General features: G+C 48.2%; 1 protein-coding gene across 1 annotated transcript in view; it reads left to right on the top strand.

Moving 5' to 3' along the window:
• Positions 1 to 23,753, top strand: part of GRK3 (G protein-coupled receptor kinase 3) — a gene marked incomplete at both ends in the record, with an annotated part of 131,670 nt that overhangs the window by 44,364 nt on the left and 63,553 nt on the right. The window contains 3 exons of the mRNA XM_080717506.1: positions 3,977 to 4,050; positions 16,016 to 16,117; positions 19,088 to 19,162. Of these exons, the coding sequence (XP_080573632.1) occupies positions 3,977 to 4,050; positions 16,016 to 16,117; positions 19,088 to 19,162 (251 nt within the window). The remainder of the gene's footprint in view (positions 1 to 3,976; positions 4,051 to 16,015; positions 16,118 to 19,087; positions 19,163 to 23,753) is intronic.

Below are 23,753 nucleotides of genomic sequence, written 5' to 3'. Positions count from 1 at the left end.
TGTGCACCCAGTCTAAGAAATCCTCTGCATGAATATCTAGAAACATTATCATTGTTGCCTTTCTATTTTGTGCTGTGACCCTTGTTAATTTAACTCTGTATGAGGTGTGAGATAACAAACCCTCCCCTTTAATTTAGACCTCTGATTTCCCAATATCATTTGTCAAAAAGACGTAAGCTGACTGCATAAATGTTGGGGTATCCTCTGTACTCTCTGTCTTGTTCCATTGATTTAGTCTTATACCAATAATATACTCTATTGATTCCTATGGCTACATAATAGATCTTGAAATTAGATAGTACTAGTTATTGAACTTTGTCTTTTGGGTACTCTATTTTTTTTTTTTTTGCTTTTCTATGTACATTTTATTATTTATTTATTTATTTATTTATTTATTTATTTATTTATTTATTGGTGGTACTGGGGTTCCTGGAAACCCTTCTACCTCCGGGCTATACTCCCAGACCTATTTTATATTTTATTTGGAAACAGGGTCTCTTACGCCAGCGCGGCTGGCTTCGAACCTGCGCGATCCTCCTGTCTCCGCCTCCCAAGCGCGGGGATTACGAGCGTGCGCCACCACGCCCGGCTTTTGCTGTACCATGTTTAATGGCCCCACTTAAACACTTGCTGGAAGGCCGGGCTTCGGCACACGCACGTGCAGACCCGCCATCTGTGTGCTTCTCCTACAGCGTGTTAAAGAATTCCTTGGCTTGCTCTACACCTTGGCAAGGGAAATCACGTTAAAGCAATAGGTAAAGCCGTGCGTGGTGGCGCTCGCTTGTAATCCCAGTGCTCGGGAGGCTGAGACAGGAGGATCTCAGTTTCGAAGCCAGCCTCAGCTGCTTAGCGAGGCCCTTCGTGACTTAGTGAGACCCTGTTTCAAAATAAGAATAAAAAATACGGCTGGGGGTGTAGCTCAGAGTACTGGATTCAATCCCCAGTACTGAAAAAAAGAAAAAAAGAATAGGTAAAAACACTCTTAGGTTAGATATCCTCAACCACCTCCTTCCCCAATCTTCCTTTTCTGTTCTTCCTTCCTTCCCTCTGTCTGTCCCTCCTTTCCTTCTCAGTCCCATCCTCTTCCTCAACCCTTTGCTCTCTCCCTACATCCCGGTTGATGTTCTAATTGCTGCAAACACAGGAAAGGATAAGAGACGCCAGGCCTGGCCGCTCACAGCTTCCACTCTAGAGCTGGAGGCCAGGTGGTGGCGCACGCTTGTCATCCCAGCGCATGGGAGGTTGAGACAGGAGGATCGCGCAGGTTCGAAGCCAGCCTCAGCTACTTAGTGAGGCCCTCTACAACTCAGTGAGACCCTGTTTCAAAATAAAATAAAAAATGGGGCAGGGGGTGTAGCTCGGAGGTCAAATGCCCCTGGGTTCCATCCCCACCCCCCCCCCAAAAAAAAAGAATTAAAAGTGACATAGGCTAAGCATGGTGGCACCTGCTTGTAATTCCCGCTCTTGGGAGGCTGAGACGGGAGGATCGCACAGGTTCGAAGCCAGCCTCAGCTACTGAGTGAGGCTCTCAGCAACTTAGTGAGACCCTGTTTCCAAATAAAGTATAAAATAGGTCTGGGAGTGTAGCTGGAGGTAGAAAAGCCCCTGGGTTCCAGCCCCAGCTCCACAAAACAAAACAAAACAAAAACCAAGCAAGCGGGTGCAATGCTCGCGGTGGTCCTGAACACTGTAACAGGGTGAGCTGTGGGTGGATGGACAGGGGCAGGGGGTATACGAAAGGGTTGAGGCTCACGGGAGCCTCTGTGAGCGAGGAAAGGCCCTCGTGAGCGGAGCTGCGCAGGGAGATCTCAGCCGGTGTTAGAGGCGCTGCCGTGTGGCCTAGGCGCTGTGATGAGCCGGGAGAGGGCGAGAGGACGGCGACCCCGGCGCAGACACCGGCCCTGGACCGCAGAGGACGCGGCGGGCTGCGCCAGGCGTCCAGTTTGTGCAGGGGTGGCCGAAGCCAGCGGCCCGCCTGTGAGATTGTTCTCTCTGTCACTCAGATGGTTCAGGAAGATCCCCAAGTGATCGGAACGCCCAAGTCTAAATTCTCCTTTGGGTTTTCTCCTCCCCAAACACTGACAGCACGGAGCGAAGGGCCAGCGAGTGTGCGGTTCCGGGTGGAGACGTCAGTGCTTGGCTTGTTGCTGATGGAGAAACAAGGGGCCAGAAGCCAATCAGAGCACAGAGGGAGGACTTGGCTCAGTGGCCTTATTTCTTTTGAGGAATCACTGCGCCCCTCAGGAGCAGGTTGTTAAGTGCCCTGGGACATGAGCCCAGAGAGACCAGATTTGGGGCCCACCTCAAATTCCAGCTTATTTAAAAGTATTGGAGTCCTACCGAGTGTGTTCTCAGAGCATAACGGGGTTAGACTGACATCGGTGTCTTAAAGATACCTGGAGAAGGTTCGAGGCCATCCGCAGTAGCCTAGGGGAGACCCTGTTCCAAAAACAAAAAGCCAGGCGCGGTGGTGCAAGCCCGTAATCCCAGCGCTTGGGAGGCTGAGATGGGAGGATCACAGGTTCACGGCCAGCTTCAGCAATTTATAGTGAGGCCTTCTGCAATTTAGTGAGACCCTGTTTTAAAATAAAAATAAGCCAGTTGTGGGGGCGCACGCTTGTAATCCCCGCGCTTGGGAGGCAGAGACGGGAGGATCATGAAGGTTCAAAGCCAGCTTCACTGGCTTAAGAGACCTTGTTTCCAAATAAAATATAAAAAAAATAGGCCTGGGCGTGTAGCCCGGAGGTAGAAGGGTTCCATCCCCAGTACCAAAAAAAAAAAAAAAAAAAAAAAAAAAAAAATATATATATATATATATATATATATATATATATATATATATATATGGCTGAGAGTATAGTTCACAGGTAGAACACCTTTGGGTTCACCCTCCAGTACCACACATTCAAAAGTGAAATAAATAAGCACACGCTTGTAATCCGAGTTTTTGGGAGGCTGAGACGGGAGGATCACAGGTTTGCAGGCAGCCCAAGTTACTGTGAGGCCCTCTGCAAATTAGTGAGGCCCTGTTTCAAAATTAAAATAAAATAGGGCTGAGAGTGTAGCTCAGAGTTAGAACACCTTTAGGTCCACCCTCCAGTACCACACATTCAAAAGTAAAATAAATATGCTAGGCATAAATGTGCATTCGGGAGGCTGAGACGGGAGGATCACAGGTTCGCAGCCAGCCTCAGCCACTTAGAGAGGCCCTTTGCAACTCACTGAGACCCTGTTTCAAAATAAATAACAAGAAATCAGTCTGGAGGCGTAGCTTGGAAGTAGAATGCTCCTGGTTTCAATCCCAGCACCACCAAAAAAATAATAATAAAAGAAATAAAAGAAGGCCTGGGAGTATAGAGTAGAAATGCGATGCCCCTGGGTTCAATCCCCAGTACTTGTGGGGAATAAAAAGTACCTAAACACCTTCGCCTGCTCAGCTTTGATGATTCACTGAAGTTTGTCCCACGAAGGAATATGGCAGGTGCTAGGTTTGCAAAGGGCTGGGGTCTTAACGATCAAGACAGTTAATATGTGGTTAAATATTTTTGACAGAGGCACATTGGAAGAACCGTAGAGCCAAGTATTCATTCAACAGCCGTCTACGCACACACGGTGCTTACGTTGTGCAGTGGTGTGTGTCTGGTCAGAGCCGATTTTGAAGCCAGGGTGTCTGTCGGGTCCGGGTTGAGTTGGGGGCCCTCTAGCTGGAAGCACTTGCAAAAATCCTCTAGCGTTTTCCAAAAACAGGAGGGGCTGTGAGCGTGGGGAGCCCAAGCGTGGGGAGAGCCAGAGGAGCCCCCCAGCTGCAGCGATTCTTTCTGGGGTGCCCCGAGCTCTTGCAAACCCAGCCTTTGCTTTTTGGAAGGCAGGGGAGGAGGAGATCGAGGCGCCCGTCCGCTCAGGGTTTCGGACGCACGCCATGGGGCGCGGTGTCGGTCGCCCGCCCACCCTGAATTTCTTTATTTTCTCCCTTCAGGTTTCTTGCTATTTAAAGATTTTTGTTTGAATGAAATTAACGAAGCCGTGCCCCAGGTGAAGTTTTATGAAGAGGTAAGGAGCGACTGTGCGAGCCTTGCTTTCCCTTCAAAGGCGTGTTTTCAGCTGTACTTTGGAGAAAGATCAAGATGACCCCAAATGCCCGGGGGATGTTTAGAAATTTATCCAAAGCAGGGAGCTGGTTGGAACCTGTAGCTTATTGGAGATGCAGCCACCCCTGGGAAACAGCCAGCCAGGCTGGGGTGCTGCGGGGACACTGAGGGGCGGTGGGCTGGCGCCCCGGGGCGCCGCTGTGGCTGTAGATTCTGGAAACAGGCAGGAGGAGGCTGCCACTGGGTATGAAGGAGAAGCCAGCTGAGGTTTCCTGGAACTAGGGACCTGGTGGAGATAGGACCTCAGACGCACCCCTGGTGAAGTGTGAGATTGGAGTGGGCAGAAGAGAGAGGGTAGAAGTTTCTGGAAGCTCTCTGGAGTCTCACTCAGCCTTACGGAGCTTAGAAAGTCCTAGAGGTCTGGCAGCAGCCCTGACCCCGTGGCCTGTCGGGGCCGAGGGTCTCCGGCTCTTTCCCATGGGGCAGCTGTGGATTTGGGGTGCAGCACCCACGTGAGGATTCAGGCCTGGACCTTGGCAGGAGGTTACTTCTTGGGGACAGAAAGGCAGGAGGGGATATTTTGGGGGCTGAAGTAACAAGTGTCTGAGACCCGAGGGACCCTCAGCGTGTGCCTAGTCGGCTTCCCGAGACCCAGGGCAGGTTTGGAGCCGGGCAGCCTGGGAGGGCGGCGAGGGGAGCCAAGGGCCAGGGATTCAGGGCAAAGCTGCTTTTGGTGCTGAGGTCGGACCAGAAGTGGGGTGCAGAAGAGCCGCCCAGACTCATTGGGGAATACCTTCCCTCACCTGCCAGCGAGTACCAGGGCCGCCCCTATGCTTTTCGAGTAGATATAAGATAACAAATATATACAGGTATTGCAGTGTCAAGGATGATTACGTGTCATCGCCAAGGGGCTTGGGTGACTTGACACGACTTGGGTGCGGGGCGGTAGAAGCGGGCTCCAGGTGAATCTGAGGTCGGAGTTAATGAATAAATAATACTTCAGAGCATCTATGACTAATATGTACGCGAAATTAGAGAAGATGGGCTGAATAGATGGAGGATAGGTCATATCAGCATCATTTTAATCGATGATAAAGAATTGAATGGACTTTCTAGAATAGGAAGTGTAGCGTTTGAAGCTGGAACTTAATGGGTATGTTCAGTAGTCGCTAGGTTAAAATACAAAATAAGAAGCCGGGCGTGGTGGCGCACGGCTAGTTAGTGAGGCCCTCTGCAACTCAGTAAGACCCTGTTTCAACATAAAGAATAAAAAATTGGGCAGGGGGTATAGCTCAGAGGTCGAGTGCCCTTGGGTTCTATCCCCAGACCTGCAAAAATATATATATATGATTAGGAAAGCAGATTAGTAGAGGAAATACAAGAAAAATAAATAGTAATATTAGCCAGATGTGGTGGCACACACCTATACTCCCAGTACTTGGAGGCTGAGGCAGGATGATCGTAGGTTCAAGGCCAGCCTCAGCAACTTGGTGAGCCCTCTGTAACTCAGTGAGACCCTGTTTCAAGATAAAAGAATAAATATGACGAGGGATATGGCTCAGCTGTAAGAATGCTCCTGGATTTAATCCTTAGGCACATGTTTAAAAGGTAGAATACACATAGAACCAGAGTTCCAGAAAGAAAGAAAGAAAGAAAGAAGGAAAGAGAGAAAGAAAGAAAGAAAGAAAGAAAGAAAGAAAGAAAGAAAGAGAATAGAGTAGACATGATATTTGAAGAGCGGGATCACAGCCCTAAACCTAAATACATTTCATGTAAATAGACTGAAAATTCCAAGTAAAAGGCCCGAATTATCCAGACTGTATAAGGAGACAAAAACCCGTCACACGCTATTCATAAGCAGAGCCAGGTGTGATGGCGCGCACCCGTAATCCCAGAAGCTGGGAGGCTGCGACGGGAGGATCGCAGATTTGAGTCCAGCCTCAGCAACTTGATGAGACCCCTCAGCAACCTCGTTAGACCGTGTTTCAAAATAAAACAATAAAATATGGCTGGGGAGAAGGAAGAGGATACCACACCTCAACCAAACCAGAGCTTGTATAGTCACAGCAGTTTCAGGTAACACGTTGATGCTGCTTTGAGGTCAAGAGAGCTATCTCTTAATGATAAATGAGTCAACCCGATAGGTATCAAAATCTTAAATATATACGTTACAAATAACCTAACTTCTGAGTCTCTAAAGCAAAATCTGGCAGGTAGAAAACAAATGTTAGCGTACTCTCTGTAAGGGCTGATAGGATAATTAGTAAGGGTGTGGAAGATCTTAATAAAGTGGTGCATACACTTGACCTAGTTGACGTATATAAAGAATACAGCACCCAGCGAAAATAGAATCCACATTCTTTGAAGTGCATAAGGAACATTTATCCAAATAGGTCCCTAAAAGAAGCTCTGGCTTCCAAAGGAAGGGACAGCTATAAATTTCAAGGCTGAAAGTTCCCAGAATATCTTTTCTCACCATAATAGAATTAAGGTCAAATGATGGGCAGAGTCAACTAAGAAATCCTTACTTGCCTGGGAATGAATACACCTCTAGATAATTATAGGTCAAGGTAAAAATTAAAATAGAAAATAGGAAATATTTATTAAAATGTATTTTTTTTTTGGTGGTACTGGGGTTCCTGGGAACCCTTTTACCTTGGGGCTACACTCCCAGACCTATTTTATATATATTTTTTGTTTGGAAACAGGGTCTCTTAAGCCAGCGCAGCTGGCTTCGAACCAGCAAGATCCTCCTGTCTCTGCCTCCCAAGCGCGGGGATTACAAGCGTGCGCCACCACGCTCGACTATTAAAATGTATTTTAAAAGGACACATGCTATTCTTAGTAGTATGGTATAAAAATTAGCACAATAAGGCTTGATACTAGTAGCCTTTGTGTAAAGTTGAAATTGAGAGAAATATATATTTTATGGCTTTTTGACATGTATGTAAAACCATCATGATTTTCCACACTTTTTTAAAAAAAATTGTATCAGTATATGTTTGGGAAGAGTGCCTAAATTATGATGTTTTTATTTATTATCATGTACAGAAGTAAGCTAAATCCCAAACAGGTTTTGCTCAGCATAAAGTAACCTTATTTTCATCTGAATCATAATCAGGAATTTTATCCAGGATAAGTGTCACAACTTGATCTGTTGGAAATGGGTTTTCTTTCTCGTGTTCCTAAAAGCTCTGACTCTCCAGTCTCGGTGCCTGCTAAGCCACCCTTGCCCGCGCAGGGGTCTCCTTTCGTGGATAACTTCCGCTGGGTTGACACGGAGGGACAGTCTACCTGTGGCTTGGTCTTAAGCACTGAATGTCAAGATGGTGGCGACCACTGTTGGCCCAGTGACATTGGAACTTTGAACTCTGAACTTTGAACTCTGGCCTTTCTCTCTCTTGCTGGATCTGGCTCATGGGATGATGCCTGGGAGAAGGATGCTCTCAAGCCTTTGGCTTGCTCTGTAATTTTAGGAGCTCTCGCCCGCCCTCGGGGCTCAGGTACAATTCTCCAAATCAATGCTGCTGTACAACATTGACGTTCTCAGTAATTCTTCCTCGACCCTTGCGTCTTGTGAGTCTGATAAACTCCTCTTTAGGTTCTTTCTTGACCCCAGTTTTTAGAAAACTATGTTGTCAGTTATTTCAAAGCATGCACTTTGGACATTATATTTCCACTTTTGTGTAACCACAGACTTTGAACGGTTACCCACTTCCCCCAGATGGAAGTCCTAGCCCTGTGTCCTGCCGTTAGATTAGATATCTCTGCATCCTTACTGCCCGCCTTTCCTCTTTACCCTTCACCACTTTTTCTCATTAGAACTTCTCCTCTAGCCGCAGCTAACTGGCATTCCACCTCCCAGGCCGGTTCCTGGGCTCGCTGGACCACCGGCCCATCCCCCAGGATCGTGGGCTTCCTCCCCGAATTCTTTTGAGGTCTGTAGTATCCACATCATATTTGTGAAGCGCCTTCTGATCTTGCATGTGCAATCGGTAATTTCTTTTCAACCCTGATCGAGCCCGTGGACAGAGGGCCCAACTGGGATCCAGGTGTAACAGCGCCGTTCCCGTGGGTTCGGGCCGAAGCGTCCACCTCGTGTCAGGCCCTGAGCTCACGCATGTGGAGACCCGGGCTCTGTATTTAGTGGCTGAGAGCATGGGGACTCTTCTCGGAGCTCCAGGTAACTCACCTGTCTAATGGGGTTGGTTACCATCTCCTGCCGACTTCACAGGCTAACCGTAGGGTTCGGATTTGATGCCAGGTGTGAACACTTGATTCCTAAAACATAATGCCTGTATGTGCTGCTCAGGTCCTCGGGAGGAGTGTGAGGGCTGTTGAGAATTCCAGCTCTAAGACTGCCTGGCTCTCCACTTGAACTCTGCCTTGCGTTAGCTGTGAAGTCTGGCCAACAGCCTGGCTTCTCTCTTCTGGCTTCTGGAAGGGTCACTGGAGGATCGCAGGCTCAAGGCCAGCCTCAGTAACTTAGCAAGACCCTCAGAACTTAACAGGATCCTGTCTCGAAATAAAAAATGTTGAGGGTAGAAGTCAGAGGTGGAATGCCTCTGGGTTCAGTCCTAAGTATCTGTCTGTCTGTCTGTCTGTCTGTCTGTCTGTCTCTCTCTCTCTCTCTCTCTCTCTCTCTCTCACACACACACACACACACACACACACACACACACACAGATTGAGGGAGGAGAGATGGAAGAAGAAAGAGAAAGCATAGTTAACAGTGTCCATCTCCTGTCCTGTCTTGGAACCATGCAAGCACGCTCAGAGCAAGGCTTGACAGTCACCGCTCGGCTTGGTGACATACACTTTATTGTTTTAGATAGATTCTGAAAACACTCATAAGTATATTGAGGTTTTACCTAGATCTAGAAATCAGTTGCAGGGAAGAGAAATCACAGAGATCATGAGTGGCCTCCGTAGAACGTTCCCCTCATCCGGCCACTATTTTCCGGGCGCCAGCATTGTGCCAGGTGCTCTTGGAATGAACGAGGACAGGGCGCTCCCTCTCTCGGAGTTGTGTTGTGATTGAAAGAGACAGGTGCAAGCAGACGATGAATCAGTCAGCAGGAAACATATGGAGAAGTAAGAGCCGCTGAGCGGTGACCGAGAACAGACAGGAAGCTCAGGATGTGGCTTGGTGGCCGCTGGGACTGAGGGTTCAGAGACCAACCAGGAGCAGGGGTGACAAGATAACTGGTTCTTTCTTTCTTTCTTTCTTTCTTTCTTTCTTTCTTTCTTTCTTTCTTTCTTTCTTTCTTTCTTTCTTGTACTGGGGCTAGAACCCTTCTACCTCCTAGCTACACTCCCAGACCTATTTTATATTTTTATTTGGAAACAGCGTCTCTTAAGTCAGCGAGGTTGGCTTCAAACCTGCATGATCCTCCTGTCTCTGCCTCCCAAGCATGGGGATTACAAGCGTGCACCACCACGCCTGGCTAGATGACTGGTCTTTGAAGGTGGGAAGAGGAGAACATGTAGGGACAGTCATGGTGGGGAAGAACTTGGCTGCTGGAGGACCTGAAAGGAGACTGGCGGGGGACCTTTGCAGAGGGTGACGGGGCAGGAAAGGCGGTGCTGTGTGAAATTCGGCTGATGAGTATGTTAGTCAGCTTTACAGTGCTGTGATAAAATACCTGGGAAGAACAGCTTAAAGGGGGGAAGATTTATCTTGGCTCATGGTTTCTGAGGGTCAGTCCATAGTTCCTTGACTCCATTACTGTGGGCTCCATTGTGGTGAGGCCCAGCATCATGGTGGGGAGAGAGTGGTGGGGGGTGGAGCTGCTCACCTTGGATCAGCCAAGAAGAAAGAGGAGGAGGAGGAGGAGGAGGAGGAGGAGGAGGAGGAGGAGGAGGAGGAGGAACAGGAGGAGCAGGAGCAGGAGGAGGAGGAGCAGGAGCAGGAGGAGCAGGAGGAGGAGGAGGAGCAGGAGCAGGAGAAGGAGCAGGAGGAGGAGGAGAAGGAGGAGCAGGAGCAGGAGGAGGAGGAGGAGGAGGAGGAGCAGGAGGAGGAGGAGCAGGAGCAGGAGGAGGAGGAGGAGGAGGAGGAGGAGGAGGAGGAGCAGGAGCAGGAGAAGGAGCAGGAGGAGGAGGAGGAGCAGGAGGAGAAGGAGCAGGAGGAGGAGGAGGAGCAGGAGCAGGAGCAGGAGAAGGAGCAGGAGGAGGAGGAGGAGCAGGAGCAGGAGCAGGAGCAGGAGGAGGAGGAGGAGCAGGAGGAGCAGGAGCAGGAGGAGAAGGAGGAGGAGCATGAGCATGAGCAGGAGCAGGAGGAGGAGAAAGAGGAGCAAGAGGAGGAGGAGGAGGAGGAGGAGAGGAGAGGAGAGGAGAGGAAGGATCTGGACTCCTTTCCAGGGCACATACCCAGTGTCCTACTAAGCCCTACATCCCATAGTTTCCATCAACTTCCAATCCTTCCATTAAATTATGAACCAGTCAATGGATTAGTCCACTGATCACAGAGCCCCCGTAATGGTTCAGATTTAGCAGGTCCCCCTAGCCCTCATAGAAGCAAGGTACCGATGTTGGAAGAGGGGCTTGGTTGCTAAGGAGCGGTCCCTGGGGCGTGGCCTTGGGGACCCTGCTCTGTCTCTCCTTCCGGCCTCCGTGAGGAGAGGGCAGAGCTCTGCACACTGTCTCATTTTCTCCGCTTCCTGCCACTGTGGTCTGAGCTCCGTAGACCTGGACTAACATGGACTGACCTTGACAGCACCAGAAAAGTATGAGCAAAGAAACCTTCCTTGCCCTGAGTTGTGTGGTCAGCCTTTTTGGATTATAGGAGTGAGAATGTGGACAGAGCCAGCCCCCGAGGTCCAGGCACCTCCCAGAACCCCATCTCGGAACCTCGCTGTGCTGGGGACCCGGCTTTCAACAGGAGAGCCTTTGGGGGAGAGACTTCAGATCCAGACCACGGCAGAGAGAAACAGGGCTCGGGGGGACCAAGGAACCGAGTCCAGTTTTATTCTAAAGCTTGGGTAATGGGAAGCAGGACGTGAAGGGTGAAGCTTTCAGTGACATCAAGGCTGTCCGCATTCTCAGTCATGCTCCGTCTAGTTCTGCTTCTTTTTCTTCTGTCAGGGTTGTTTTTAATTTATTTAAAAAAATTTTTTTTTTATTGGTGCAGTATAGTCAAGCATCTTAGTGGAGTACATGATGGTAGAGGCATACAGGCATACATCGTTCATTTAGCCCTTCCCCAGTTGCTAACCCATTCCCTCTCTCTCCCTCCTTTTCATGTTTGGCTTCAAAACTGACTTTGATATGTTTGTGAATGTACTTGTTGCTGGTAATAATCTCTGTCTTGAAATTAGCTTCACTGATGATGATGTAGACACAGCCATGCTAGTCTTTTATATTTCTTGTTTTCATGATATGCCTTTCCACATCCATTTCCTTTTTCTTTTTGTGGCGTGTGTGTGTGTGTGTGTGTGTGTGTGTGTGTGTGTGTGTGTTACTGGGGACTGAACTCATGGACATTCTACCTCTAAACTACACCCCCAAACCTTTTTTTTTTTTTTTTTTTTTTGGTGATACTGGGGTTCCTGGAAACCATTTTTCCTCCTGGCTACAGTCCCAGACCTATTTTTTAAAATATTTTTAAAATTTGGAAACAGGGTCTCCTAAGCCAGCACGCGCAGCTGGCTTCGAACCTGCGCGATCCTCCTGTCTCTGCCTCCCAAGCGTGGGGGTTACAAGCATGCGCCACCACGCCTGGCTCCCCCAAACCCTTTTTATATGTTATTTCGAAATAGGGTCTCACTAGGTTACTGAGAGTGTTGCTACATTGCTGAGGCTGGCCTTGAACTTGTGACTGTTACATGCCATGTGTGTTTCTTTTAAATAGATGAGAGTCTTCGGCGGATAATTATTTCTTAAAGGGTTTTTCTACTTTCCTTTCCTTCTGGATCTCCCATTATACGTATGTTTTATCTTTGTATATTATCCTGTACATCCCTGATGTCCTGTTTAATTCCTCTCACCCCCCCCCCCCAGTATTCTTTCTCTCTGTTTTTAGATTGAATCACTTCTGTGGATTTTTCTTCAAATTCATTAACTCTTTCTTTTGGCATCTCCAGTCCACTACTGTGTCTATCCATTAACTGTTTTATTTTAGATACTGTGTTTTTTCTTCTGAAATGAATATTTTGTTCCTTTTATAGAGATTTTGCTTTTATTCTGCTATCTTCTATCTTTTCTTCATTGTCCAAATGTTATCTCTTATGCCAAGTTATAATGGCTGCTCTATTTTTTTTTTATGCTTAATTTTTGGTACTGGAGACTGAACCCAGGGAGCATTCTACCTTTGAGCTACACCCCTGGCCCTATTTTATTTTTGAAATAGGTTATCAGTAAATTGCTTGCTGAGGGCCTCACTAATTGCTGAAACTGACTTCTAATCTGCCATTCTCTTATCTCAGCCTCCCTGGTACTGGGATTACAGCTGTGCTCTTGGTCATTTCGGTGCCCAGGACTTCCTGACCTGGTTTCCATGAACGGTCTCTCTTCTTGTGTGTGACTCACAGGTCCCTGTGTTTTCACAGAAGGTCACACATCACTCAGGGTCCTCCATAGTTTCTGACACAAGGTATCTGTTGAGACCCTTTCTCTGTTGTCTGCTGGTTTTGTGTTGCTTTCCAGCGCCTGTATTGGTTTTCCTTCTAGTATGTCCAGACTTTATAGCTCTCATGTCAGGAGGATGGTCTTGTTGGGAGCTGGTTGGCCCTTGCCGGAAACAGAGCCTGGGATTGTCATATAGTTTTTTGTTTTGTTTTGTTTTGTTTGTTTTTTGGTGGTACTGGGGTTCCTGGAAGCCCTTCTACATCCAGGCTACACTCCCAGACCTATTTTTTAAATTTGGAAACAGGGTCTCTTAAGCCAGCGCGGCTGGCTCCGAACCAGCGCGATCCTCCTGTCTCCACCTCCCAAGTGTGGGGATTACAAGCCTGCGCCACCACGCCCGGCATATAGTTTGAATATAAGGCAAACATGGCTTGCCCGTGAGTTGGATATGGGGGGAGGTGTTGGCTAGAGGGTGGGCCCAGGGCTAGAATAGGTGGGGCCCAGGGCCAGAATAGGTGGCGATCATTGCTTTCTGGCTTCCGCAACAGGAAGGCTGGTTTGACTCATAGTTGTGATAAAGAATGGGGGCCGGGGGGGGGACTATCCGACAGAGAATGTGGAAATCAAAGGGTTCATTCAGACACGGTAAATGTGAGGTGCCTCCTAGACACTCAACTGGAAATGTCAAATCCGTGGCTGGATATTTGGGGTTCAGAGCTCAGGGCTCACAGTGAGTTTTAGGGGTCCAGCTGGAGTCATCACAGTGTAGCTGGTGAGAAAGCGGCCCCCCTCAGGTCTTGCTGTGAGGGGGCAGAAGCACCAATAGGGACCGAGAGAAGGAGTCAGGACAAGCCCGGGGAAAGTGTAGAGCTCAGAAGACACAGAAGCAAGATGGCGGAGTTCAGTGCTTGTCGGTGGTTGGGGGAGAAATGGATGGCATGAAAGTGGAGTCCCTGGCCCCTGTGGCCCGGAGTTGCTTGCTCTGGGGGCTGAATAGTTCAGGCTGCGTGGGCCGCTCCCCATCCAAGCAGAAGGACCACCCGGTTGCTGCGTTTGAGCATCCATCACCGATGGTGGTGTTTCCAGCTGTACCGGGAAGTCCCTACACCTTAAACGTGGACCCCTGGCCATCCTCGCGCCTGGGTAAACCACCTGCCAGAGTCGGAGGCGGCACCTGCAACGCACTCGCTCCTAAAAGAGCATCCTGTTTCAGACCAGTTGGTGACTGGTTGCTGCTCAGTGGTTAGTGGTCTTGTGGAGAGTGGACGTAAGTTGCCCCCAGCCGCAGGGTTCTTGGTTCCCTGTCTCTGCCCATCGAGATTTACCCGTTCTGCTGGTCGGGTTGGCATTCTTTAGTCCCAAGGCTCTAGACAGCAGGTGCTTCAGAGCACCGTCTGCCTGACCCTAGAATTATCTTTGGGGTTCAGAATCTGACAGCTGTGGAAACTTCCAGAGAAGGGGCATTGGCTTTGCCAGAGGTCAGCTTGCCCGAGAGGTGCCTGGGAACGTAGGCTTACACTCCATTACGCTCCTGTTCGAGGGTGAACATTCCAGGAGAGTTTGTGGTGGCTGGAGGGTATCCACACGTCCAGGGGGACACTTTAGCCTTAGGTCCAGCGACAGTCTCTTTTAACATCTGGGCATTCTGGCAGGAACCTTGGAACCTGCTGGAAACACAACACGGCCACAGGTGCCAGCCGAGCCCCAAGTCTTCTGCTGCCCTTGTGTCTGCTTCCTCGCATCATTTGCTACCAGCGGTGCTGTGCTCGGTGTGATGTTTGCATCTGGACTGGCCCAGGATGGCTGAGCCCAGGGCCTCTGGTTACAGCAGCGTTACTGGGCTGGCTCTGCTCAGAGGCGGTCTCTTACTCTTGGAGGGATGGTAGCTCACCCAGCTACCTGCCCTCATGGCCAGCTTCCTGATCTGTTCCCAAGAACCCCCGTTCCAGGCCCTGGGGGTAACTAGAGTGTGGGTCACAGACAGCACAGAGGCTTTGCAGGCAATTAAGATGACCCAATGGGTCTCGTGGTGTGTGGATTAGCCAGCTCATACGTAGGACTTCGACATCTTGTGTTCTGTTCTTTTTACCCCCTCCCCATCTGGAATTCTTACAGGATTTACTGGCCTTGATATTATTATTATTATTATTATTATTATTATTATTATTATTATTATTGATGGTATTGGGGATGGAACCCTTCTACCTCCGGGCTACACTCCCAGACCTATTTTATATCTTTTTTATTTGGAAACAGGGTCTCTTAAGCCAGCGAGGCTGGAGTCAAACCTGCGCGATCCTCCTGTCTCCGCCTCCCAAGCGCAGGGATTACAAGAGTGCGCCACCACGCCCGGCTGGTCTTGATTTTAAAACTGTCCAACCTCAGTCCATAAAAGTAAAAAGATAACTTTTTTCCCTTTAGTTTATATTCTTTTCCACGGGAGTAGTTAGCCCCAATTTTATGATCCCCGAATAAAGTGTCCAGGTACAAGACTCACTGTCTAACGGTTTTTCCCCAAAGTAAGGGGCGCGTAGCCGTCAGTCCTGGCGTTGAAGATGCTTGCCCCGGTCTTCCTCCAGCTTCATTTTAATATGCTTTTATTCTTGTATTTTGGATTACAAGTATTTCTGCCAATAAATAGGAACCCTTTTCTGACCAGCTCCTTCTGCTATCCGGTTAGAGTAATTGGAGCCATTTCCACCGAAGCCAAATATTCCTAGAGTGAATTTTATTAACCAGCTTATATTACATGCGAGCAGCCTCCCTTTCCTCCTAATAATATCTGAAATAGCCTTGATGTTAATACTTTTACGGTGCTGAAAACCCACGCCGCTCATCCAGAGATTAGCTCCTTTCCAAAATATTTATTTGCCTTAGTTGACTTTTCAGAAATCTCCCTGCAGGAATCCGGACAATATATATGTTTTCCCTTTTGTTAGTTTTGGAACACTGTGGCTGTGTGGGGATGAACCCCACTGTAACTCTCGGAACTGAATTACAGCCAAACTTAAATGATTCTGTGCTTTGGCAAGCGAACTGGCGCAGGACGACGGATTGGCGGCGTGTGTATCGCAGGAGCATTGTAACCATGGCAGCATTTATTTCCCAATATCATGTGTTTCTGGGCTGAAGCAATGAGCTTCATCGCCGAGGAAAAGCCCGCGTGTGAGTCCCGCGTGGAATTTGAATGATCCCAGCCCCCTCACTACAACCTTAGAGGCGGCTGTTTCCCGTGAAATCGCCAGCTCGGCCGTTTGTGGGTTTTCGTTTTTGTTTATTTCCCAAGTGGTCGTGGTTAGTAATGTCTCTAAATAAAGCGTCTAGGAAGACATCGCCTGACGGCGTGACTCTTAAAACTGCAGATCAAAGAATACGAGAAGCTGGACAATGACCAGGACCGCCTGTGCAGGAGCCGGCAGATTTATGACAAGTACATCATGAGGGAGCTGCTCTCCTCCTCGCACGTGAGCTCCTCTGTTGTGCTGTGACCCGAGCCTGGGAGCTTCCGGGAGAAAGGGCGGTGCTTGAAAACATGGGAGTGAATCTCCTGATCTGTAGTCAGACGCGTTATCCATTGCGCCACTGGCCCGGTGCTACAACTGGGGCCGTCAAGAGTGGGATCGGTATTTGCACCGCGGCATGCACAGAGAAATATCGCAGAAAAGAAAAACCAGATGCTTCCCCTAATCAGCAATAACTAGGAGGAAAGGGGCAACAGGAAGAGGTCGAGCTATAGAAAGGGCCCTATAGTGAAGCAATTAAGGTGACCAATCAGAGCATATGGAATAGGGGAGGATGGAGCCTCTTTAAAAAGCAAGAGGTACATAAACATATGTATCAGAGTTAATCACCAAACAAGCATGGGATCGAGGGAGGGGGAGGGAATGGGATAGGGGCTGGATGAGGGCTGATTGGATGATGTGTGCTTGTATATCCTCTCAAGTCTTGTGTTCCAATGTGATGTATGATTACAATGCACCAATAAAAATAAATTAAAAAAAATATGGGAGTGAGCAGGGCGGGGAGTAGAGGGGTCCGTGCTTGTCATCCCAGGACTTGGAAGGCTGAGACAGGAGGATCGCAGGTTCCGCGGCCAGCCTCAGCAACTTAGTGAGGCCCTCCACAACTTAGCGGGGCCCTTTTTCAAAACAAAAATTAAAGCCGGGCGTGGTGGCGCACGCTTGTCATCCCCGCACTTGGGAGGCTGAGACAGGAGGATCGTGCAGGTTCGAAGCCAGCCTCAGCTACTTAGTGAGGCTCTCAGCAACTCAGTGAGACCCTGTTTCCAAATAAAATATAAAAATAGGTCTGGGAGTATAGCCCGGAGGTAGGAAGCTCCTGGGTTCCACCCCCAGTACCACAAAAATAAATTTAAAAAATTAATTAATTAAATTAAATTAAAACTAAAACAGGGCTGGGGACATAGCTCAGAAGTAGAATGTCCCTGGATTCAGTGCCCAGTAACACACACACCACACACACACATACAATGAAAGAAATAAAAGAAAAACCAAGGAAGCATACATCCCAGAAAGAATAGAAGCCATTTCTTCCGTCTGGCCTCCTGTCTTCTGTGGTGTTGATGTAGAACCCATTGTACCACATGACCCGAGAACATTTCCCTGGGCTGACACTTTCCCTGCATACAACTTGATCCATGGAAGACAGTGTCTTAATTCTACACTCCCTAAAGGAAAATAGGCTTCATCGATTTATTTGTGTGTGTACGTGTAGTACTGAGGATGGAACCCAGGGGCATTCTACCTCCGAGCTCCACCCCCAGCCTTATTTTTTTATTCTTAATTTTGAAACAAGGTCTCACTGAGTTGCAAAGGACCTCACTAATTAGTAGCTGAGGCTGGCCGCAAACCATGGTCCTCCCGTCTCAGCCCCCCAAATGCTGGGATTACAAGTGTGTGCCACCATGTCTGGCTGAGGCCAGCCTTTATAACTTAGCAAGACCCTCAAGCAACTTAGTGAGACCATGTTTAAAAATAAAAAAATGAGATAAGGCTGGGGTGTAGCTTGGAGATAAAACACCCCTCAGTTCAATCCCTAGTAATACACATGTATACACATACACACACACACACACACACACACACACACATGTGCATGCATGCATGCACGTATGCTCGCACACAAAGACACATAAATTTCTTGTTTACATCCTCACGAGCCTCATGTCCAGTTGTCTGCAGCCTCAGGTAGCCATTGCTCCCGTCCTGGGTGCGCACATCTGCACGGCCGCCCTGTCACCCTTGTGGTGTGCTGATGGCTCCGGGCTTGGTCTGTCGCTTACAGTAGTTCCAGGTGACCGTGGCTAAGGATGGCGTCTCTGGCCGCTCCCCCCACTCACTGCGTGTTCTTTGAGCGTGCCTTGCCTGAACTGCAGAAGCTTGTGAGCCGGCACGGGAGAGCTCGGTACCTTGCTGCCTCGCTCTTGAATGTTTGAGCCTGGCAGAACACCTGGTGCCCACTGGGAAGCCTCTGTGAACTTGGTTTTCACGTTGCTTAGCAAGTAGAGGGCTTTTAGTAGGATGGTGTGAGTGTGTGCATGTATGTGTGTGTGTGGTCAAGCTTATCTTCCTGTATATTATTCAAGAAGACCCAGTACAGTGTCTGGGGGTGGATACGGTTTGCAGCTAAGGCCAGTAGAAGCTCTGATCTGCTTGCTCCAGCCCCCTCTGCTGTGGCTGCAGCAAAACCCCCCAAAAGCCCAGAGCCGGTGCACTTGGGCTGGCTGCGTAACTGGCATTTGTTCTTAGGCGCATGCCCACGCACTCATTGGTTCTTATGTAGGAGGCAGCTTACATTTTTAGAACCCTGTGATCAGCCTACAGAGGCTCGCTCCAGTGATGGCCCCTTTACACCTTAGTATAATCTCAGTGACCTCGACCTCCTCTGAGGTTAGAGGTTATCATTCTGGTCCTGTATTCAGCTATGATTCCAGGCATGTGTCAGAGAATTGTGAATACCCAGAGGGACAAGCACTTTTCAGGGTTGTCTGCAAATAGCCCAGATATTTTAAAGAATGCTTCCTGCCCGGCGTGGTGGTTCATGCTTGTAATCCCAGCACTTGGGAGGCTGAGACAGGTGGATCACAGGTTCGCGGCCAGCCTCAGCTACTTAGTGAGGCCCTCCGCAACTTAGTGAGACCCTGTTTCAAAGTAAAGAATAAAAATAGGGCCGGAGGGGTGTAGCTTGGAGGTAGAAAGGCCCTGGGTTCCATTCCCAGTACTACGATAAAGAGAAAAAGAAAGAAAAAAAGAAAGAAAGAAAGAAAGAAAGAAAGAGAAAGAAAGACTGCTAATCTAAATACCATAGCTTGCCAGTTAGCAATTGTTTTGTTATCTGCCGTGATATCGCATAACACACGAAGGTTTGTCACCCTTTATTATTATTTTTAAAATGTTCTCTTTGATTTTTGAAAGCCCTTCTCCAAGGAAGCTGTAGAACATGTACAAAGTCATCTCTCCAGGAAACATGTGACAGCGACACTTTTTCAGGTAAGATAAACATTACTTTAAGATAAGTATATCTAGTTTCCGTAACAGTCGGGCCTGCCGACGTGGTTTGAGTGAGTGCTGGTGTCTTAGAGGAGCCGATGTGGAGGTTGCATTCTCCTCTGGAGCGGCCTCCCTGGGTGTAGTTGGCTTTTCACAGATATGTGCGTCTCTGCCCCCGAGCCTCGTACAGACTTCCTGGGCAAGGCCGCTGACACTTTCTAGTAACAGTATGTTATAGTAATCCATCAAGATAAGACATCAGAGGAAAAAGCTGTTTCGCATTTGACATTTTGATCCTAGGATGAGCAGGGACTTTACAAGATTTTTTTTTATATATATACTGCCAGGGTGTTGGTACACACAGTGATTATCCTCTGGATTAAATAAGATTTACCTTCAAGAATAAGACTGGGCACTTGTATGACCTTGCGTCACAACTGAGAAATTGTATTGGGCCCCGGCTACTCGTATTTTGAACAGCTGATAAGACTTAGAAAACGAAATTCTCCACCAAGAGGCTAATGTATTTGCTGTTTTGTAGATTGAATGGCTGCCTCTCTCTCCCTCCCCCAAGCCTTTTACATCTTGACTTGTCTGTCTTTGTCTGCCTGCCTTCCTGCCTGCCTTCCTTTCTTTCTTTCTTTCTTTCTTTCTTTCTTTCTTTCTTTCTTTCTTTCTTTCTTTCTTTCTTTCGTACTGAGGATGGGACCCAGGGCATTCTACCTCTAGAGCTATACCCCCAGCCCAATTTTTTATTCTTCATTTTGAAACAAGGTCTAAGTTGCAAAGGGCCTCATCAAGTAGCTCAGGCTGTCTGCAAACCACAGTCCTCCAGTCTCAGCCTCACACGTGCTGGGATTACAAGCACGTGCCACCAAGCCCGGCTACATCCTGTGTTTTCTATAGAGGCGACTGGGGTTTGCAAAGATGGTGAAATTCCCATGTGGATAATATATTTTTCACGTTTTAATGAATTATGAGAAGTGAAAAAGCTACAGGGTAGTGTAATGATTTTTTTTTTTTGTACGTGAAAATAATTCATTGACTATTTTCTTGGCTCATTAGATCATTAGAGCGAGGGAGCTTGGTTTGGGATCTGATGTCCAGTGATAGCCCTCATTAATACAAAATGAAGGTGATTATTCTATGGAGAAAATACTGATTTGGTCCTTAAAATGTGTGGCTACTGACAAAGGGGCGTTAGCCTCCTGTTAAAAACATCAGTTGGGCTTGTTGTGAGCTGTCAGACCCATCTGTGGTCCAGTGCATCCTAAGCGTGGGCCCTGCGCTCAGCTGGTCTGACTGGGCTTCAGTCTCGGGTCGTCCCTGGGCCTTGGGCAAGCTACATCTCTGCTCCACTCTCTCCTCCAGGGCAGGGAGAGCCCAGGGCTCCCTCCAGAGGCACCCTGCCGTTTCACTGGGAAAGGTTCCTGGTGGCTGCTTTGCCCTGGGCCTCCTGCCCCAGTGTCCCCAAATATCAGCTGTCATCAGATGGTTTACGGTCCAAAAGGGCGTTGTGAATGCCTGCTTCCTGGTATCTCCATGGTCTTTCAGTGTCAGGATTTTGGGGTTTCAACTGTCTTAGCCATGTATGCAGAGAGCACTGGCATTGCTAAACTCCACCTTGGAGTACAGGGCGGGGCAGTGTATTTATTTATTTATTTATTATTTTATTTTATTTTATTTTGTGCTGCTGGGTGTTAAACTCAGGGGCATTCTACCTCCAAGCTACACCCCAAGTCATATATATATATATATATATATATATATATATATATATATATATATATATGACTTGGGATGTAGCTTTCCCCCCCCCTTGGTACTTGGGATGGAACCCAGGGGCATTCTACCATTCTACCTCTGAGCTACACCCCCAGCCCTAATTTTAATTCTTTATTTTGAAACAGGGTCTCACTGAGTTGCAAAGGGCTCACTAAGTAGCTGAGGCTGTCCACAAACTGTGATCTTCTTGTCTCAGCCTCCTAATTGCTGGGATTATAAGCGTGCGCCACCACGCCTGGCTCTCCAGTACATTTAAAAAAAAAATCAATGAAAATAGTATTCTGGTGAAGTTGATATCAAATGGGTGGTTATTTATTTATTTATTTATTTATTTATTTATTTATTTATTTATTGGTAGTACTGGGGTTCCTGGAAGCCCTTCTACCTCCGGGCTACACTCCCAGACCTATTTTTTCTACTTTTTATTTTGGAAACAGGGTCTCTTAAGCCAGCGCGGCTGGCTTTGAAACTGCGCGATCCTCCTGTCTCCGCCTCTGAAGCGCGGGGATTGCAAGCGTGCGCCACCACGCCTGGCTTGTTGTTATTCTTTTAAAGGTGAATTAAAATAAGGAGTCGATTAGTGCAATTCAACATAACGCGCACCATCAAAGCATCATAACTAAAGTAAGAATAAGCCGGGCGTGGTGGCGCACGCTTGTAATCCCCGCGCTTGGGAGGCTGAGACAGGAGGATCGCACAGGTTCGAAGCCAGCCTCAGCTACTTAGTGAGGCTCTCAGCAACTTAGTGAGACCCTGTTTCCAAATAAAATATAAAAAAGGTCTAGGAGTGTCGTGCGCAGTGACGACTCTTACACGATCTTCCTCAAGCAGTTTTATTACCCCAGGTTCTTGTACAGTTACCATTCCTCTTTAACGCTCTCTCAACGCCCTCTCAGGTAAAAACAACATCAGTCTTCTATCCTCTCCCTCATCACTCCACCAACCCTCCTTCTGGCACTCTATGTCTCTGCTGCAGCACACACCGGTCACAATGGTGGCTTTGTGAACATGTCCGTCCCAGCTCGGAGCCCGGAGCAGTCCGCCAAGGAACCGCTCTTCCTGTCCACCAACCCTCTTAGCTCCTTCTCCTTCCTCCCCGCTAGGGCATGCGCGCTTTTTAACCTTCTCCTGGGCGGGCAGGTGGTAGCACGAGGCGTTGCGTCACTAATTATCCGTAAGGCGCCTGATAGGGCTCACTGCGCAGGCTCAGGGCACCGCCAGCCTCGTGAGCCTCGTGACTTGGCTGCAAGCCCAGGCGCCATCTTGAGTCCACGCTGGCAACAAGCCTGGGTGCCACCTCGGTCCTGCCGAGTGGGCCCCAACATATCTCCCTTTTTGTTTTATTAAAATAAGGCTCGGGATCGTGCCTGTCTTAGGTTGCCGACCCTCAAGGACCATTCTTACCCGTCATTGGGAGAACAATAGCATGATTGTTTCCCTGTCTTAGGTTGAAAGGTCCCGGGGACGATCTTACCCGTCACTGACTACCGATCCAGCATACTGAGCCGTACATGGGGAGATAAGCCAGCTTCAAGGGCTGCCATAGCTTGCACCAATATGCGCTGTTGTTGCAGTGTGCGTTGTCGAGTTCGCCTGATATATCCAACCATGAAACATCATGCTACCACCAGCAAGAATGCCCAGAACGCCATGCCACCCCAGTCTTTTAAAAAACCCAATGTTCCGTGTATTAAGTCCATTCATTGTTGTACTGCGGCGACTTCCACGCGGGTAGAATTAATTGCAGCGATGGATGCTCATAGCTCAATCATGGTGTGTTCAAATTCACGGCTCCAAGTTCCTAGAAGCGTCTTGCTTAATTGACGAAACAAATTGCCTGCATGGGAGAAATTCTGATACTGCACATACGTTATACATATAGTCCAGATAATTGAGCTTGCTGAGCCATGCCAGCAGCCACATGTGAGGATAGAGCATTTATAGTGGTTGCAATAACTGCCACGGCCACAGAGGCCACAATTACAGCAATAAGAGCAGAAATTCCAAAGTCTCCAAGGGTGCATAGAAGCATAGCAGAAAGTCAGAAAACAGGTATCAATAAAACAACCTAAACCATCATTAACCAAGGTAAAGGAAGAGGGAAAGTAGAAATAATTCCCCAAAGATCTTAAAGAAAACAACTCATCTCTACGGTACCGAGCAGCAGTTTACAACTCTTACGTTAGGAACTAATCTTCTGACCTATCCTTTACACATTAGGCGCCTTTTCAAACTAACCTCAGGTGTCTTCCATCTATGGTGGCGGATTAGGAGAGGGAGTCGAATCAGGACCAGCCCGATTCTCTAACTTGCTTACACTAAAAAATATCCTCCTTAATGGAGCCCCCTTTGATCGGGGAAAATATCCTCCTTAATGGAGCCCCCTTTGATCGGGGAAATAACTTGCTTACACTAAAAAATATCCTCCTTAATGGAGCCCCCTTTGATCGGGGAAAATACAGCGCTGTCCCTCGCTTTTCCGCGAGCCTCGCTTATCCGCGAGCCTTATTTACTAAATATCCTCCTTAATGGAGCCCCCTTTGATCGGGGAAAATACAGCGCTGTCCCTCGCTTTTCCGCGAGCCTCGCTTATCCGCGAGCCTTATTTACTAAATATCCTCCTTAATGGAGCCCCCTTTGATCGGGGAAAATACAGCGCTGTCCCTCGCTTTTCCGCGAGCCTCGCTTATCCGCGAGCCTTATTTACTAAATATCCTCCTTAATGGAGCCCCCTTTGATCGGGGAAAATACAGCGCTGTCCCTCGCTTTTCCGCGAGCCTCGCTTATCCGCGAGCCTTATTTACTA

Source organism: Muscardinus avellanarius (genome assembly GCF_963383645.1).
Source record: "Muscardinus avellanarius genome assembly, chromosome: 21".
Lineage (NCBI taxonomy): Eukaryota > Metazoa > Chordata > Mammalia > Rodentia > Gliridae > Muscardinus > Muscardinus avellanarius.
The sequence above is the reverse complement of the archived record's forward strand: the minus strand, read 5'-3'. Positions and strand labels throughout refer to the sequence as shown.